Source organism: Chenopodium album, chromosome 8, assembly GCF_948465745.1.
Source record: "Chenopodium album chromosome 8, dcCheAlbu1.1, whole genome shotgun sequence".
NCBI classification, from domain to species: domain Eukaryota; kingdom Viridiplantae; phylum Streptophyta; class Magnoliopsida; order Caryophyllales; family Amaranthaceae; genus Chenopodium; species Chenopodium album.
In genome coordinates this window covers 72839354-72858360 of record NC_137841.1, presented here as the reverse complement: position 1 = coordinate 72858360, position 19007 = coordinate 72839354, and the positions used below count along the sequence as shown (strand labels likewise).

General features: G+C 36.3%; 2 protein-coding genes across 2 annotated transcripts; both read left to right on the top strand.

Annotated features, from left to right (window-relative positions):
- The first annotated feature begins 973 nt into the window (after positions 1–973).
- Positions 974–8273, top strand: LOC145642314 (protein decapping 5-like). The gene is made up of 8 exons (XM_081693445.1): positions 974–1278; positions 3281–3381; positions 3920–3991; positions 4706–5647; positions 5813–5884; positions 6780–6950; positions 7041–7151; positions 7513–8273. Exons 1-8 carry the CDS (start codon positions 1128–1130, stop codon positions 7699–7701), a joined length of 1809 nt encoding a protein of 602 aa, XP_081549571.1. The 5' UTR covers positions 974–1127; the 3' UTR covers positions 7702–8273.
- Positions 8274–15419: 7146 nt separating this feature from the next.
- Positions 15420–18763, top strand: LOC145642313 (transmembrane ascorbate ferrireductase 2-like). Its single transcript, XM_081693444.1, has 4 exons — positions 15420–15922; positions 17168–17216; positions 17748–17947; positions 18238–18763. Exons 1-4 carry the CDS (start codon positions 15779–15781, stop codon positions 18538–18540), a joined length of 696 nt encoding a protein of 231 aa, XP_081549570.1. The 5' UTR covers positions 15420–15778; the 3' UTR covers positions 18541–18763.
- The last annotated feature ends 244 nt before the right edge of the window (positions 18764–19007 follow it).

Sequence of the window (19007 nt, the reverse complement as noted above, 5' to 3'; positions counted from 1 at the left end):
TACCATATAACTTCATATTTTTCCTTTTTCTTTCCCATCCAGTCATCCACCATGCCCGCCATCCCTAGCCTTGTACCCCCACCATTTAATAGCTACTATACCAACACTAACCACCATTTTTACCACCTAACCATCACCATCGATCTCAAGCCACCACAAAGGGTTTGTGATAGCCACGCTACCAACTCACACAATCACCTTACCATTATGCTTACATACCCCTTAAACGGTTAAACCACCATAACCTACCACATTATTGCTTTTCATTTCTTCACTATAAGTCTATCACTCTCCCTCTTGTGCTATCTTCTCCATTATTTCTACCACATAGACCTAGTAAGGACAACACCTCAAAGTCCCAAACAACCCTCTTTAGCTTCCTTCCCCGCGTTTAATTCCTTATGCATGATGTTAAGTAAGATGGTGATGGGAATTGGGAATATGATTGAATGGCAATGAAATGGTAGTGAGATGGCAAATAGGGTGGCCGCAAAGAAGAAAGGGAGACAATCAAGACGTTTGATAACACACATGTTTTGCATGTAAACGTCAGAAAGTGAGTCAATGATTGTAAATCTGAGCAAAGACTCCACCCGACAAAAATATATTTTGAGATCCTAATGTGTCATTTTTTTGTAAAAAGTATTTTCCCACAAATAACCCGCTTAAAAGTTATTGTTACAAACTTAGGGTTTGTTCAGATTTACTGAACGGAATTGAACTAAATATTTTATGAGAGAAGGAAATTAGGAACTGAATTGATTTGAGCTTAATTAAATTGAAAATAAGCTGAAGACTTAAGTGTAATAGTAATAATAAAAAAAATCCAATAATTAAGAAAAAAAAAAACCTATTATCCATGCAATTATTAATTACTCTTAAAAAAAAATCATAAAAAAGTCAAGAAAATCCTTATAAAATGAATCTTCAACCCAAAGAAGAAATAGTCTCCTTAATTTTCCAAACATCGAAAGAGACATATAGGGTTTGTCTCCCTCATCCCATTTTTCTCCGAAAACAAAATTCACAAATCCAGAAAATCAAAAAATTAATTCAATCAATCAATCAACAATCTTTTTCTCTCACTCTCTCTCCTCGCTTCCAGTGTTCGATAGTAGCGAACAACAATGGCGGCCGAAGCTTCTAGATCTGCTGCTACTGGTTCCGCAGATTCTTATCTCGGCAGTTTGATTAGCTTAACTTCCAAGTCTGAAATCCGATACGAAGGCATTCTCTTCAATATCAATACCGATGAAGCTAGCATCGGTCTTCGCAATGGTATTAAACTCTTTTAGTTTCTTGCGATTTGTTTTTTTCGATTTTTTAGGTTTTTTTTGGCGTTGATTTTCATTTGTTTTTGTTGAATTGATTGATTGTTAGTTGGTTAGGTTTTGTTTATTTGATGTTAGGGTTAAGGATGAATATTTTGATATTGAGGTTGAATACTAGGATTTGATTAAATGTTATAGGACATGAGTTCTTTGTACTTGAGGAAATTTGAAGATGTAGATTTTTTTTTTTTAATTGTTGTGTTTCTGTTCTTTGCTAAGATTTTCAAGTGTTTAATGTTACGATTACATAAATTCGAAAGTTTGATTATTTGGATTTGTTGTTTGATGGTTGCGCCTCTAATTTGAAGGATAAGATTCTTTTGTTATAAGGTCCAGGTCTCCGAAGCTTACTTTAGAAGCATTCCACCTATTCGGTCTGATATGGTAAGCCTCGAGAGGCATTCCAACTATTCCGGTCTGATATGGCGTTCGCTTTGGTTTAGGTGGAACTTTTGACAGAGCTTAGCTTAACTAGTTTTTATTTGGATTAAAAAGATAATAGATTAGAAAGGAAAGGAAGAGGAGGGGATGGGAGGGAAAGATAGGAAGAGAAGTTGGTTGGTCAGTTTGAAAGGAGAGAACGGAGGAGAGATAAATGGAAGGGAGGTAGCGATGTTAGTTGGTTAAAATGGTTGGAAATCTTGGAATTGAAAGAATTTGAAGAAATTAAGTGAATTTAAGTTATTAGCTTTGTTTCCATAAGAAAATGCATCAGTTCGGGAAGGAATTGAAGTTATTATAAAGATTACCTGATTGCCGCTCTCTTATTTTCATCTTGCTCCACACAATTGATGAAACCAAAAGCTAGAGCTAGAAAGTGGCTTCCTTTCCATGCCTTTCCTTACCATAACTCCTGATGAAATGGTCTAGAGGCTGCTCTTTACACAAGAAGTTTGGTTAGCACCTTTGAAAGGCTTGTGAATTGCTCACCTATTGAATCTAGGATGGGGCTTTCTCCTAGGTTTGTTTCCATTTTAAAATTAATTATGACCTGACACTGAAATTTCCGTGTTTTTTTTAAAAAAAAAAAAGGAAAAAGATGGAGGGTTTTTCACTACTTTACCGTGTTTTTAGATGCCCTGGGCTCTTGGCTGTTTGTATCTTTGATTTGACAGAGTAGTTAGCTGCTTCTGCATCATTTATCGGAAATTTGCGTTTCGTTGTTTTTCTGTCTTCTCACTCCTCATGTCCGTTATAACAACCTATTGGCCCAGCAGGGATGTTACGTAGTAGAGTTGTAGATCATGTGTTGGTTAAAGTTTGCTATATATTGTAGGCTTGTGCTTTAAATTTAAAAATTGATTCCTCTTAACATGCTTTAAAGTTGATGCTTCTTCAAAGGTAATGCGGTGTGATTTTAGACTTGAATGATTTGTTTAATTGGATGACTCTGGTGATTAGTAGAAGTAAGAAATTCTCTCTGAGATGTCGAGCAAAAGAGTGATGTCACGTGACTGTCCATGTCCACCTGTTTTATCGTTGGTTATATATCTGTTTTCTCTGGAATTGCGTAAAGCTACCTAAGTCAGAATTTTTTATGCTGCATTATGATTCTTTTTAGTTACCAAATGAAAAATGGTTTATTGGTGGAAGGAGTTGGAGATTTAGAATTTTCTGCTTACAAGTAATCTTGTTCATTGAAATTATTGTCAATTATGGACATTTTTCTCGTGTCTATCAGCTGCAATGCCTGCAAATTGCAACATGGTAAATTAAAGTTGCTCATCTTCTTGTTGAGATGTCTTCAATAAATAGACAGATATTTTTGCAAATGTGCTTCATCTTGGTATGTTACTCATTAATTTGGTACGGTTTCTTTTCCAAAAGTTGTCCAATGAATAGTTGGAGTTCATTTTAGAATGTAGTTAAGTATAACTTGCTTCTTAGTGCTTAACAGAAGTTTATCATTGCTTGAAAAATTAAGATCCTGATAATGATAATTTTTGCAGTTCGATCTTTTGGAACAGAAGGTCGCAGAAAGGATGGTCAACAAGTTCCTGCAAGTGACAAAGTTTATGAATATATAGTATTTAGAGGAAGTGATATCAAGGTAAACTTAACCTTGCTTGAAACTTGAAACTCTTGGACGGGAAACTATTCTATTATCTTGTAAACAACAATTGTCCTTCAACCTCGTATTATGTTATATACTTTGTTATTTTTTGCTGCTTTCTGAGTGTCTTGAGTTTGTAATTTGTATGATATATCAATATGTGCCATCTTATAGTCTTGATCCATTGACTATATTGCACTTCATTTACCTACTACTTGTATTGCAAAGATTTTTCCTTTTTGGTGCCTGGTATTAAGTAACGCATACATTAAGTTGTCATTTCCTTCAGTCAAGTCATCTTATACTGAATTGGAAACAGTGTATAGTTATTCTCCAATGTTGTACTCTAGTAAGACATTTTGTAGAAGAATTTTTTTGGCACCTTAATTTCCCCTCAGCTCATTGTCCTTGCACCATGCCATTTGTAATTTTGCACTGTTTTTTTTTTTTTTTTTTATAAATATTGTTGGAAAGATTTCCGAAGATATTATTGTAAAGCTGAATAATTTTACATTTTTTTTTCCTTTTCGTACAGGACTTGCAGGTCAAATCTTCCCCACCCGTACAGACTGCTCCGCCAGTTCATAGCGATCCAGCTATCATACAGGTAATTGGTCAATACAATCTTATAGAAGTCCAAGCGCAAGTAATCTCAGGTCATATTTTAATGAAGTAGGAACTATGTCAAGATATCCCTTTATAAGCTTTAATCAAGTATTGTGTTCTAGATTAAGAAGAGGAGTATGTTGGGTTAATGTTTGACATTTATTTGTGAATCTTCTTGTCTCTTAATACTAAGTTAATGCTATTTTTTGCTTGTTTTCTCAGTTTTGTCTAATTAGAAATCTTCACTGTAGATATATTATGTATTATGTGCAATATCGTAGTTTCCTGTGGGTTATATTTCCTTAAGTGATCTGCTGAAAGGTATTCCTTGGTATCTGAATCTTTTTTGGATTGTCTTGATATCTGTTCATCATCCTGCTGTCAGTTTCTTCAATCAAATTGCTTCTAATGCTGAGATTCCTGTTAAATATGAAAATGATTTCTGGATGACATCTCATTTTGCACCTTTTGATCTTTTATTACTATGTTCCAAATTTGCATGGCTGTCGAATGATGACACTACATTGACATCTACTCCATGCAATTCAATTGAAAAATAGATATTTCCTTGTACTGAAATTTGAGTATGCACATATTTAAATTGTTAGTTCCATGCAATTCAATTGAAAACTAGATTTTTCCTTATACTGAAATTTGAGCATGCACATACTTAAAATGGCACACGCTATGAATAACATTTTCTTCCTTGGGACAGTCTCACTATACCACTCCAACTGCATCTTCAAGTATTCCTACTGCTTCTGTTCCTTCTGCTGCTGGATCCTTGTCAGATTTTAGTAACCAAATGTCACAGCCTGGAGTTCCAATAACTACATATCAGAACAGTGTCCCCATGTATCCACCTGGAGGAATTTTGGCTCAATGGAATCCTTCAAATCCACCCACAACTAATGTCAATGGTATCTCTGTGCCGATGTATTATCAAGGATATTATGGACCCTCAGGCTCCCAACAGGCACAACAACAGCCATTGGTTCGACCTGGTCAAGGTTTTTCAATGCCACCCTCAATGCAGCCTCTACCCGCTGGAGCTCAACAACCCATTCAGTATCCGATAATGAATTCATCTATACCCACTGGAGCTTCCAACATACCAGATTCGCAATCCGTGGACTTTCCCCCTCTGTTGCTACAGCCTATTGTTAGCAGCACTGTGTCTATGCAATCCAATGTGCTTCCTGATCAGTCTTCTGTGGTAGCTCAAGACTCCTCAACTAATAGGATGCCCTCCTTGGTTCCTGCTCAAGCTGTATCATCCCAGAGTACTAACTCGCCTCTTGTGCCACCTGTCACATCTAATGTGTTGGATAAAAGCACTGTTGGACCGTTGATCCCTAATCAGGCAAAACCTATGTCTACTGCTACTATGCCCTTCAACAGCTTTTCTGAATCCCTATCTGCTGCTGGGGGGAAGTCCACTTCACCTGCACTGGTGACTCCAGGCCAATTTTTACAACCTGGACCCACCGTATCCCAGAGTGCACAAACAGAGCAGAAGGATGTTGAAGTGGTTCAGGTACCTGCTTTGGTGTCATCACCACAACCATCTACAATTTCATCAACAGCAGGGAATGCTCCAGGAACAGCAGAAGCTCAGGCACCACTTTTGCCGCTTCCCTCACCATCAAATTCAAAGGTAAGTTTTTGATGTTCTGTTACTCTCACCGCTGTTCATAATTTTCTTTCCTTGTTTCGTTCTTATCATTAGCTGCAGAGTAGTCTCTATATTGCTTTAAAAGTGCTTGTGATTTGTATGCAAACTTGCTAATGCTTTAGCTGCTCGATGCCTCTTTTTCTATAGGTAAATGGGTTTCCTTCTCAAACTCGTTATGTCAATCGGGGTGGCCGTGGAGGAAGAAGAGGAGGAAATGAGGTAACACTTACCTCTTACAGCACTTACAATGCATTTTGTTTTTGAATCCTACTTGAGTGAAGGTGGTCATATTCTGTATGCTTGTTTAACACTTCACCTTTTGTCTTTTGAGAAATAGAAGTATGTGTGTAAAGTTTGGAAATTATATCTTTGTTTCCTCCATAGGAAGTTTTGATTTGATGTGATCTCTGGATTTGACTTGACCTTATATATACCCTAATCCTTAACATTAAATATTATCTAATGAGATGTCATTAGGTTTTTGTATCTATGTGTACTTTCCAAATATCTGAAATTTGATGATTTATTAATTCCACTGGTCTGATCATTTCTTAATTAAGCATTTATAAATAAGCAGAATTGAACATATCCTTGGCTGTAAATTGGTAGTGTAACTCCATTGTTGGGATGGCTCAGTCAGAAATTTAAATTTAGGAAAAATTAATTGGAATATTCACCCATGATTTGCCACCAAATCATATTAAACCCAACTATTAATGTGTACATGTTAAATGACTTTAAACCCAGTTTTGTTCTTATTTAGCCAGTGCAGTTGGATTTATCCTGTATGCTTTTAGACTTTTAGTAGTTACATTTATTAATTTTTTATCATGTGATGGTCCAGTAGAGAGATTATCTTGTAAATTTTTCTCTTAAGTAATTGAAAAGAATGGCTATTACTAAGTTTTTGGGCAATATTAATCTAATAGTTGTGTATGATATTTTTTGCTTTGAAATCTTCTTTCTTCCCTCATCAAATGTATGTTTTATTCTTTACTAATATTATCCTGCCTTTCCTAGCTCCTATACCTAATTAAGGTGAGAAAAGCAAGCAAGATAGCTAATTATTCAAAAGCTTTGTAAATTGACTGCCATTCTTTGCCTGCTCTTGCAGTTTTCTCGTCCTGTGGCCAACTTCACTGAAGACTTTGATTTCGAGGCAATGAATGAGAAATTCAAGAAAGATGAGGTGTGGGGGCATCTGGGTAAGAATAAATCGAAGGCTGATGATGGGTTAGAGGATCAAGATGAAGATGATGTTGATGTGCTACAAAATGATTCAAAGGTGCTTTATCTTCCCGTGTCGTATTTTATTCTGTTTTCCTTCTATGACTAATATCGAGTTCTGATGTCTTGACTGATTTTTGTGATGTAGCCTGTTTATAAGAAGGACGATTTCTTTGACACCCTGTCTTGCAATGCACTTGATCGCGAATCTCGTAATGGAAGGACTCGGTTTTCTGATCAAATGAGGCTAGATACTGAGGTATGGATCTTGCCCTCTTTGTTTATTGTTGTACAATGATCATATTGCTGTAAAACATGTGGGGTGGAGGGTGGGGTGTATATGATCTATATTGTATAGTCTGTATTGGTTGGGGCTTGTACGGAAGCATATATCTGGACCTTCCCAAACCTTGGCAGATCATTGTTGGGTGGTGTTAGTCCTTTGGATACTCCCCAGCTTTTTAAATTGCTTGAGGTTGATGTATTTGTATAATTCATATGCTTGTGGTTGTTTTGCTGGACGACTAGGTTTTCTTTTTTTTTTTTTTCTTTTTTTTTTTTTTTCCTTCTCTGATGCAGAGTTTTACTTCTAATTGTAATCTCGGTGTTCATCCATGCAGACGTTTGGCAATTTCCCAAGAAACAGGGGATTTCGAGGTGGGCGAGGACCCGGTGGTGGAAGATCACGAGGTGGTTATTACGGGAGGGGTTATGGCTACGGTTATGTTGGAAGGGGGCGGGGGCAAGGGCAGGGGCAGGGGCAGGGGCAGGGGCAGGGTTATGGGAATAATGTGTACCGTGCCATGTAGTTGGCACACTGACAGTATCCTAGTGATGCAAAAGCTAAGGTTTGCTGATCTCGTTTGTGGTTATAGTGGTTTGGCTTGTTTATAGAGAGACCCCAAGACCAAGATTTAGAGGTTTGGCAATAGGCGTAATTAGGTTAAACCCAATATCCTTGTTTGGCAGATTGAAGAATACTTTCCTTAATTGTTGGTATTCTGGCATAGGATTCACAATCTCTTCCTTAATGGGCACATATCGCTCACATCTTATGTATTCTGTTTAGTTTGAGGTAGATTCTATGTAACTCCTGGCAAAAGTTGGCGGTGGCTTCAGCAGCAGATGATTTTAGTATCTGCTGCAGTAGAATAAACCTAAGTTATGCGTTTATGCTGGCAATGAATTATGTTACTTTGAACTCTGTAGTTTGCAGTTGTCATTGACATGTACTTGGAGTAAATTGAGTAATTGTGAACTTGATCTTGATATTGAGTACATTAGTCAAGGGAGCAATTTGATGACCATTGCTTTGGTATTGTATTTCTGTGTTTCAAACAAGTTTGCATTTATTAGTGTTTTATGAGTTTCCGTTTTATCAGTTTTGGTGTTGGCTGGTGTCAAAGACAATTCAATAATTTACAATTTCACCGTCTCCTATTTTGAGTTTTTTACCACCCTTTCTCTTCATCGTTTCGACCTTTGAAATTCAACCTCTTCTTTATCTACACTGTTCAATGACATATTTACATGTATTCAACCTCGTTGAGCTAGTAAATTATGTGGGTGTTACATATTCTTATCAACAATTGGTAAAAAAAAAAGAAGACTTTGAAGTATAAGCATTGTAGTGGTTAAATTTTAAAGGGTGCAGAAGACGTTGATTATACATGGTTTTTTTTTTTTTTTTTTATATAATAAATAAGAAATCAACAAGCAAGAAAGTATGATAGAGATCTAATCTGAACATTTTAATTTTAATTATCAAACTTTTGATGGATTAAACATCTTCACATTCGATGGAAGACTAAAACGACGAAGAACATTAATGAAAAGAAATAAAATCTAAAAGTGGCAATGTTGTTTATGTCTTTCGTTATACCAATTTAGACTAAGGGTGAGTTTATCGGTGAGTCTTGAGTGGAGTCTTAACTCAAGACTCACATACCAGACTATATAGTTTTTGCAATCAAGTGGTGCAAAACTATGGGGAGAGTCTTGAGATGAGTTTTGGATTCTAAAACTCATCTTAAGACCCTACAAATTTACAAAAAGCAATCTGATTTTTTTTTGTTGGCCAATAAAGAGCTGGCAACTCATCAGCTCAAAAAAGTTGTTGATTTATATAAAAGAAATAGATATATAAATAGTAAATCTAAAGTGAGTCTTGAGATAATGTATTAAAAGTGGAGAAAGTCTGATATGAGTCTTATAATTAAAAAATAATTTAAACTTAGTGGAAAGCTGACGTGGTAGAGTCTGAATTAAGAGTCTCGGTCTAGGGATTTTTTTACGAGTAATTATTTGTGAAAATTTTCCTTTTTATTTACTAGTTAAATGTACAAAATAGATTACATTGTTATTATGATTACAGCTGTCAAAAGTTGACCTGACCCGAAATACCGACTCAAACCCGATTATTAACTGACTCATCTGAACTCGAAAAAAGGTGACTCAAACCCGACCTGAAACAACCTTAGACCCGAGTTGACCCGAGTATGTGAGACCCGAACCCGAACATGAACAGACCAGGATATGACCCGATCTGAATGTAACCCGTAAATTATTGACCTGAAACGAACTCGACTTAAATCAAAATTTACAAAAACCCGTTTTAACCCGTCAAAACCCGAATTTAACCCAACTTGTTACTAACCAGATCTGAATTCAACCCGACCCGTTCCTAACCTGACCCGAATTTAACCCAACCTGTTACAAACCCGACCCGAAATCAACCCGACTTGCTATTAACATGACCCCAAATTCAACCCAATTTACCTGTTTACAACCTGCATCAATTTCATTAACTCAAGCCTACCACGAAAATTTATGACAACAAATAATGATCATATATGGTTTCAAACGACATTATATGACCTCGAGATGTATTCCCTAAAATTTCAAGACTTTTCAACATCTGCCGCCGAAGCCTCCAAAATTTCTCAAAAAGCGTGAACATTAGCCTTTAATTTTGAAAATTTTGACTTTCTTTTTCGGCTGGAAATAAAAATTGTCGAAATGTTTACCATGGTCCCTAATACCGTCCGGGAGTCCCAATGAGTGGGTGGAACCATCCAATTTGCCTTTAAACGACCAATTTACCGGTTTACAACTTGCACCGATTTCATTAACTAAAGCCTACCACGAACATTTATGACAACAAATGATGATCATATATGGTTCCAATCGGCATTTTATGACCCAGAGATGTATCCCCAAGAATTTGAAAACTTTTTGAAACCGGACCCCGAAACCTCCAAATTTCTCAAAAAGCATGGATATGTATTCAATTTTGGAATTTTTTTGACTTTTTTACGCTCGGAAATAAAAATTGCCGAAATATTTACCATGGTCCCTAATATTCTCCGGGAGTCCAATTGGGTTGGTGGAACCATCCCATTTGCCTTTAAACGGCCAATTTACCGTTTTACAACTTGCACGGATTTCATTAATTCAAGCCTACAACGAACATTTATACAACATATACTGATCATTTATGGTTCCAAACGACATTATATGACCCCGAGATGTATCCCCTAAAATATCAAGACTTTTCTACACCGGGCCACGAAACCTCTAAAATTTCTCAAAAAGCGTGCATATTATTAGCCTTCAATATTGAAATTTTTTGACCTTTTTACGCCCATAAATAAAAATTGCCAAAATATTTACCATGGTCCCTAATATCCTTCGGGATTCCAATTGGGTGGGTGGAACCATCCAATTTGCTTTTAAACGACCAATTTACCGGTTTACAACTTGCACCTATTTCATTAATTCAAGCCTACCACAAAATTTTATGACAACATATAATGATCATATATGGTTACAAACGGCATTATATGACCCCGAGATGTATTCCTGACAGGGTAAAGTCGTATCCCCTAATCAAAAATAATTACCTAAATCACTAACTAAGGTAGATAGGGAAGTAGGGTCGATCTCCACAAGGAAATAAGTCTTTTTACTCCTAATTAAATATTATAATCTAAATTATTTAAGTAACCAATATTTATAATTAAGTAAAAGATTAAACTACTAAGGTTGAGAATGGGAAGAAAACAATATATGAAAGGATCTAGGGCATAGGTTCACCAATAAATAATACTCCAGGGTAAAACATAGTAATCAATCATTGACATCGCATAAATAACATGATTAACAGGCTCTCGCAATTTATTAATCAACATAGATCTAACAGGCTCTCGTAATTTACTAGATCTAAGTTCTTATTGAAAATAGCCTTTAATATCAAATTAACATCTGCTCGATTCATCAATTTAATATTGCTATACTTTTACAAGCCGCAATTGTAAAACATTAAAACAATCCAATAAAAAATTATCATGCAATACCAATAATCAATAATAGTCAATCATCAATGCATCAATTAACCAAATTGTAAAGGGCTCTCGCTACGTATTACAATCACACAATTAATTTACCGGTATTAAATCTCATCTCTCGAATCTTGACTTAACCATTTATAAATTAACTTGCCTATTGAAACTAGACCTAAACATTAATTCTCATCTCTCGATTCTTGAATCAATATTGTCAAACTCATGCATAAAAGATAGGCCTAATCTAGTCACAGAGCATTAAATCAATCAATAGGAAATTAATCTAGCATTGATAATCAACAACAATAATTTACCCCATCATATTATTTATTAGATCCCCATAAACCCTAGAAATTAAACTACTCACACATATTAAAAACTAAACTAATCAAAGTAATAAAATAAATCATGGTGATAAGAATAAAATAAATAACTAAGATTAAGGGAAAAAAAATCGTTACCAAAATAAATCTGGAATTAATGAAAATAATTAAGAACAAAGGTTTAGAGAGAGATTAAGAGAGAGAGAAAACTAAGTAGAGAGAGAAAGTCTAAGAAAAGAGATAAGTCCTAATTCCGTACAAATCGTATTTAAACCTTTCCTAAAACACGAATTAAAACTAAACTAATCAGACTCTAGGAAAACACGCGCCCGATCGGGCGAAGGGCCGCCCGTTCGGGCTCGCCTTTTTCACAACGCCTATACTAATGTGCCGCGCCCGATCGAGCCTATGCTCACCCGATCGGGCGCGCCTCTCCCTTGAGAGTGCCTTTGCGCTCATCCGCCCGATCGGGCGTATGCTTGCCCGATCGGGCCCGGTCTTCTTCTTCGAGGCTTGGACTTCGATTGGGCTAAATTTCTCGGCCCAATCCATATTTCCTCTCGGGTCTCGAATACATGGCCCAAATGCCTCGTGATCCCAATTACCGAGCCCTTAATCACCGGCTCTCACCGATCTTGGGCTCCAAAAGTGGTCGTGTCCTTCTACCTTCCGTAGTCGATCCAATAAAGTCCGGGAAAATGCTCCAAGAGTGCAATTTCCTGTAAAATACAACTAAAACTACGAAAACACTAGAACACACAAATTAGTAATAAAAGTGGCCCGAAAGAGCCAAAAACACTACTAATAACGACCACGGGGCGGGGATAAAACACTATATAAACTAGACATATCAATTCCCTAAAATCTCAAGGCTTTTTGACACCGTGCTCCGAAACCTACAAAATTTCTCAAAAAGCGTGGATTTAAGCCTTTAATTTTGCAATTTTTTGAATTTTTTCGCCCGAAATTAAAAATGGACAAAATATTTACCATGGTCCCTAGTACCCTCTAGGAGTCCAATTGGGTGAGTGTATCCATCCAATTTACCTTTAAACGACCAATTTACCGATTTACAACTTGCACCAATTTCATTATTAATTCAAGCCTACCACGAACATTTATGACAACAAATTATGATCATATATGGTTTCAAACGGCATTATATGACCTCGAGATGTATCCCATAGAATTTCAAGACTTTTCGACACTGGGCCTTGAAACATCCAAAATTTCTCAAAAAACGTGGATATTAGCCTACAATTTTGGAATTTTTAAACTTTTTTTACGCACGGAAATAAAAATTGTCGAAATGTTTACCATGGTGCCTAATACCCTCCGGGAGACCAATTGGGTGGGTGAAACCATCCAATTTGCCTTTAAAAGACCAATGTACCGGTTTACAACTAGCAACGATTTCATTAAATCAAGCCTACCATGAACATCTATGTCAATATATAATGATCATGTATGGTTCCAAACGGCATTATATAACCCGCAGATGTATTCCCTAAAATCCCAATACTTTGCGACACCGGGCCTTAAAATCTCCAGAATTTCTCAAAAAGTGTGAAAATTAGCCCTTAATTTTAAAAAAAATCACCTTTTTTCGATCGAAAATAAAAATTGTCGAAATGTTTATCATGATCCCTAATATCCTCCGGTAGTTCGATTCGGTGGGTGGAACGATCCAATTTGCCTTTAAACGGCCAATTACCGGTTTACCACTTGAACCGATTTCATTAACTCAAGCCTATCACGAACATTTATGACAACAAATAATGATCATATATGGTTCCAAACGACATTATATGACCCCGAGATGTATTCCCTAGAATCTCAAGGCTATTCGATACCAGGCACTGAAACCTCCAAAATTTGTTCCAAAAGCATGGATATTAGCCTTTAATTTTGGAATTCTTGACTTTTTTCGCCTAGAAATAAAAATTACCGAAATGTTTGTCATGGTTCCTAATGACCTCCGAGAGTCCAATTGGGTGATTGAAACCATCCAATTTGCCTTTAAACGGCCAATCTACCGGTTTACAACTTGCACCGATTTCATTAACTCTAACCTACCACGAACATTTATGACAACAAATAATGATCATATATGGTTCCAAACGGCATTATATGACCCCGAGATGCATCCCCTAAAATTTCAAGATTTTTTGACTCCGGGCCCCGAATCCTCCAAAATTTCTTAAAAAGCGTGGATATTAGCCTTCAATTTGAAAATTTTTGAATTTTTTTTCGCCCGGAAATTAAAATTTCCGAAAAGTTTACCATGATCCCTAATATCCTCCAGGAGTCCAATTGGATTGGTGGAACCATCCAATTTTCTTTTAAACAACCAATTTACCGGTTTATAACTTGCACGGATTTCATTAATTCAAGCCTACTACGAACATTTATGACAACATATAATGATCATATATGGTTCCAAACGGAATAATATGACCCCGATATGTATCTCCTAAAATATCAAGACTTTCTACACCGGGCCCCGAAACCTCTAAAATTTCACAAAAAGCGTGCATATTGGCCTTCAATTTTTAAATTTTTTGACTTTTTTCGCCAAAAAATAAAAATTGCCGAAATGTTTACCATGGTCCCTAATACCCTCCGGGAGTCCAATTGGGTGGGTGGAACCATCCAATTTGCCTTTAAACGATCAATTTGCCGGTTTACAACTTGCACCGATTTAATTAACTCAAGCCTACCACGAACATTTATGACAACAAATAATGATCATATATGGTTCCAAACGGCATTATATGACCCCGAGATGTATCCCTAATAATTTCAAAACTTTTCGACACCGGGCCCCGAAACCTCCAAAATTTCTCAAAAATCGTGGATATTAGCCTACAATTTTGGAATTTTTTGACTTTTTTTCGCACGGAAATAAAAATTGCCAAAATGTTTACCATGGTCCCTAATACTTTCAAGGAGTCCAATTGGGTGTGTGGAACCATCCAATTTGCTTTTAAACGGCCAATTTACCGGTTTACAACGGCCAAAATAATTAACTTGCACCGAAATTGACCCAAACCCGTTTTAACCCGTCAAAACCCGAATTTAACCCGACTTGTCACTAACCTAACTTGAATTCAACCCGACCTGTTCCTAACCCGACCTGAATTTAACCCAATCTGTTACAAACCTGACCCGAAATCAACCCGACTTGTTATTGACCTGACCCAAATTCAACCTGACTTGTTATTGGCCCGACCCGAATTTTACCAAACATATTATTTACCCTACCCATAAATTCAACTCGATCTGTTACTAACCTGACTCGAAATTAATTCGACTTGTTATTGACCCGACCTAAATTTAACCCAAATTGTTCCTCACCCGATTTCAAATCACCTTAAATGCAACTTAGACCACCTTATTATTGTTTATCAAAGCATTTTGTCTAGGGAGACCAAGTCGGTCCAGGCCAGCAAAAGAAAGGAGCATCATTCTCAAATTTAAGAGTTAAATATAGTATATATTTGTTGTATGGTCAAAGGAGATAATTATCTTCCTAAATTATAGACTATATTTCCCTAGTATATTGTCAAATATATTATAGTCAAAGGAAATAATTAGCTTGATAAAAATGATAATTATCTATTTATAGTTAGTTGAGGCCTGACTTGGAAATGACTTGACCTGATTGTAACCTGCAAATTATTGATTTGAACATAATCCGACTTGAATCCGAGAATGACCCGACTTGGAAATGACCCAACCTGATTATAACCCGCAAATTATCGACTTGAACTGAATCCGACTTGAACCCGAGAATGACCCGATTTGAAAATGACCTTTCCTTATCTGTATCATCACCTTTCCTTTGACCAATGTGTGCGATACACACTTGAGAAATTCATGTCAACTTACTAAAGTAATGGCAAAGTAATGGTTGCCATAGCATAAACCCAGAAATTTGCACTTTCAAAATTTCCCTTCAATTCATTTCTGTTACACTTTCACAATTATCCTTCTGTCCCAGATCGAATCTCATCTCCATCATCTAAATTTTCCCTCTAATTACTTCAATTCAAGAATATTCTTCCATTGTTATTACTTCAACTCAAATCCATAACCTTTTACTCCTCAATTTGGAATCTTTCATTCTTTGATTCATTCCTCAAAAACCCTTGATTGTTTTTCTGATTTCTTGTTAAATTAATTCTGGGTTTTCCGGGTGAAGCTTTGGAGGTACAAAAATGGCGGTTCCAGTGGTGAAATTTCCCATTTACATGGTGATTAGATTGATCGGAATCATAGTGGCTGCTCTTGTTTTCACCTGGACTCTTCATTATAGAGGTGGCCTTGCTCTTATCTCTGATAATAAAGCTCAAATCTTCAATGTAATCTCTCTCTCCCTATTTTCTTTTCTAAATTAATTTTAATGAACGTTTGAATTTTAATTGGGATTGTTCTTAATGTGTTAAAGTTGAATTTCTAGTTTATATGTTTGTAATGTTATATTTGATTGTGGGATTTTTGGAATGATTGATGAAAATGATGAATAGGAGAAATTTTGGTTGATTACACGAAACTGTTTAAGAAATAGTAGATTTTGATGGAGGAAATTGTTATTATTGCAGCTCAGCATTGTAAAAGTCCTGGTGCTACAAGATTTTTTCTTTTGGGTAAATTTCGAGTTCATGTTTTGAGAAGAATCGCTGTAATTTTGCTAAAGTTTAGATCATATTAAGGTATAATTGCCCTAGATTTTATACATTGTACTGTGTGATTGAACAGTTAATGGTCAAATTAAGGAATGCCTAGGAATCATTACTCGTTAATGTTTTGGTTGTTGATGTATGACAATGTGAGAGCTGCATTCTCATGTCCATTGGTTGGTTTGATTCCTATTAGTTCGTGTTTGCACTTTGAATAAGCGTCTCAGGTTGTAAGAGTTTTAAGTTTTTTTTAGAGATTGTACTCGGACAGGATTATAGGGGCATAGGTAGTTTGTTGAACAAATTATTTTGTAGAGGACCAAAGGGCACTTGTTCGAGTGATTCTTAAAATTATTACGAAGTATATGTTAATGGATTGTAATTCAGCATCACATGTGCTAAAGGCTGATGATATTTCGCCTATTTGTCTTGTATTTATTTGTGATGTGTATCATGTCATCCTTTTTGAGTGGGTATGCTTCTCTTGATGAGTCAAAGGATATCACTTGAGCAGTTGAGTGGACTGATCACAATGACCTCTATATTATCATGAGTATTAGCTGATTCCTATATATTGTTTGGACTTCGGAGTAATCTTTTTGTCTTAGGGTATAAATGAATAATTCACTCATGGTAAAGGATTACAAAAAGGATGTGAGGAATATTTTATGCAGGAGTTCTAAACATATTCATGTTGATAACGGACACTAATTGAAAAATTGTTAGATCACCATAATTTGTGATAAGTGCTGATATTTGTTGCTCTAATTTGGCACTTTAACACACTCTGCCTTAACAATCTGTCAGATGTTAACATTAGCCTGGTTGGTTGCTGATCATATCTTTCTTTCAAGTGGAGATATGAAAATAATTGCTTTTGTGGAATTGCTTCACAGGATAATGGTTGTTTTTTTCTCTATCTCGCAGGTTCATCCTGCTTTGATGGTCATTAGCCTTGTACTGCTAAATGGAGAAGGTAATACTACACTGGTTCCTTGTGTATGTAATAATCAACAATTATATACTATGTAATGAAGACTAGGTACCACTTGATGCTCACCGAAATGCTTGGCCAGTCCACCTTGATTATGCTCTATTTTCAACTACATTTTCACATTTTGAACATTTCATATACCTGACTAGTGACTACCTGGGCTGTAACCTTGATCTGCCTAAAATTTGAGTTCACTTGCGTAAGTTATGAATTGGATGGATACCCAAAGTTGGATACTTTTTCTAATGTATAATTTAACATCCAAAATAGAAAATAACTGCCCTGCCATAGGACATATCTGTGTTGCCTTATATAGATACCTTTTTTTGTTGTAGCATGCTATATGATAGGTATTCATATAAATTATAAACCACATGCATTTTGTTATGTGCTGTGAAAATTGATATAGTATATCTAAAGCCGAAGTGATATTTACTCCAAGTATAGTATCAGTCTAATATGAGAAGAATTCAGTTCACCTGATGACATGTGAATTGTGGTTTGTTCATGTAGCCATGCTAGCATACAAAACGGTTCCAGGAACAAAAGCCTTTAAAAAGCTGGTCCATCTCTCCCTGCAGTTCCTCTCTTTTTGCTTAGCTATTATTGGTATCTGGGCTGCTTTCAAGTTCCACAGCGATAAGGGCATTGACCACTTCTACAGTCTCCACTCATGGCTTGGTCTTGGCTGTCTTTTCCTGTTCACTCTTCAGGTACGTGCTACAACGCCATCTTCACTTTTCTTCTGTCATGTGATTTGAGCTAGAAATTACTCCATGTTGAGTTCAGTTTGGGTTGCTTTCGTGTACCAAATCATTTGGTTTTATCTTGAATCGGGTCATATCTAGGTGTATTGTGAATAGTGTTTATAATCATGATAAATTAGTCAATGGTAGTCTCGTACATGTATTGGTTGGGTTGGGCCAATTTCGAGTTAGGTCAGACCACCGGGTATTGTGACATTGATGAATAGTCTTATCTAAGATACCTTTTTTTTTTACAGTGGGCTGCTGGCTTTACAACATTTTGGTACCCTGGTGGCTCGAGAAACAGCAGAGCTTTCTTGCTTCCGTGGCATGTTTTCCTCGGTGTCTATATATATGCTTTTGCCATAGTTACAACTGTGACGGGTATCTTAGAGAAAGCTACGTTTCTGCAAGCTAGCCATATTATATCTCGGTACTCCACTGAAGCTTTGCTGATTAACTCTATGGGTATCTTGATAATGGTCCTTGGAGGTTTCGTTATTCTGGCTCTTGTCGCGCCCGTGAATGGAAAAGGTGAAATTCCCCGAACTGCAGAATAGCTTTATGCGTTTGGCAAAACTGGGGCTCCTTATGGCATGAACATTAACAATACATATTCTTAGGGAATTTCATTTGAACCACATTGTTAACCCTTGAATTGGGATAAATGATTAAAAAGCTTGAAAAATTATTTTCCAAAAGGATTTAGCTGTAGTTCCGAGTTGATTGCTAGACATTCTACTATTATTAATTTATTACAGGTGTTTTAACGGGTTCTTTACATTATTACTTGCGCTGCTAAGCAATTAATGCAGGCGAGCTCTGTAACATTACAAATTAGAGCATATTTACAACAATGTAGCTGAACGGCCAAGAAAAGATTTGTTGCCTTCTTTACATTGAACGAATTTGAAAAAGAAGCTTAGCATAGCAACCCATGAAATGACGCAACCACATTGCCTTCTCTCTCTCTCTATTACAATGGAAACCACGGATCCTGATCCAAACGCCCTTGAGAGAATCAAGG

What these genes read in the sequence shown, in the direction of transcription:
- LOC145642313 (XM_081693444.1), top strand. Translation starts at nt 15,779, where the DNA reads ATGGCGGTTCCAGTGGTGAAATTTCCCATTTACATGGTGATTAGATTG. An exon ending in ATAAAGCTCAAATCTTCAAT is followed by an intron (nt 15,923 to 17,167) that starts GTAATCTCTCTC and finishes TCTATCTCGCAG; the next exon opens with GTTCATCCTGCTTTGATGGT. An exon ending in TTTTCCTGTTCACTCTTCAG is followed by an intron (nt 17,948 to 18,237) that starts GTACGTGCTACA and finishes TTTTTTTTACAG; the next exon opens with TGGGCTGCTGGCTTTACAAC.
- LOC145642314 (XM_081693445.1), top strand. Translation starts at nt 1,128, where the DNA reads ATGGCGGCCGAAGCTTCTAGATCTGCTGCTACTGGTTCCGCAGATTCT. An exon ending in TAGCATCGGTCTTCGCAATG is followed by an intron (nt 1,279 to 3,280) that starts GTATTAAACTCT and finishes TAATTTTTGCAG; the next exon opens with TTCGATCTTTTGGAACAGAA. An exon ending in CCTCACCATCAAATTCAAAG is followed by an intron (nt 5,648 to 5,812) that starts GTAAGTTTTTGA and finishes CTTTTTCTATAG; the next exon opens with GTAAATGGGTTTCCTTCTCA.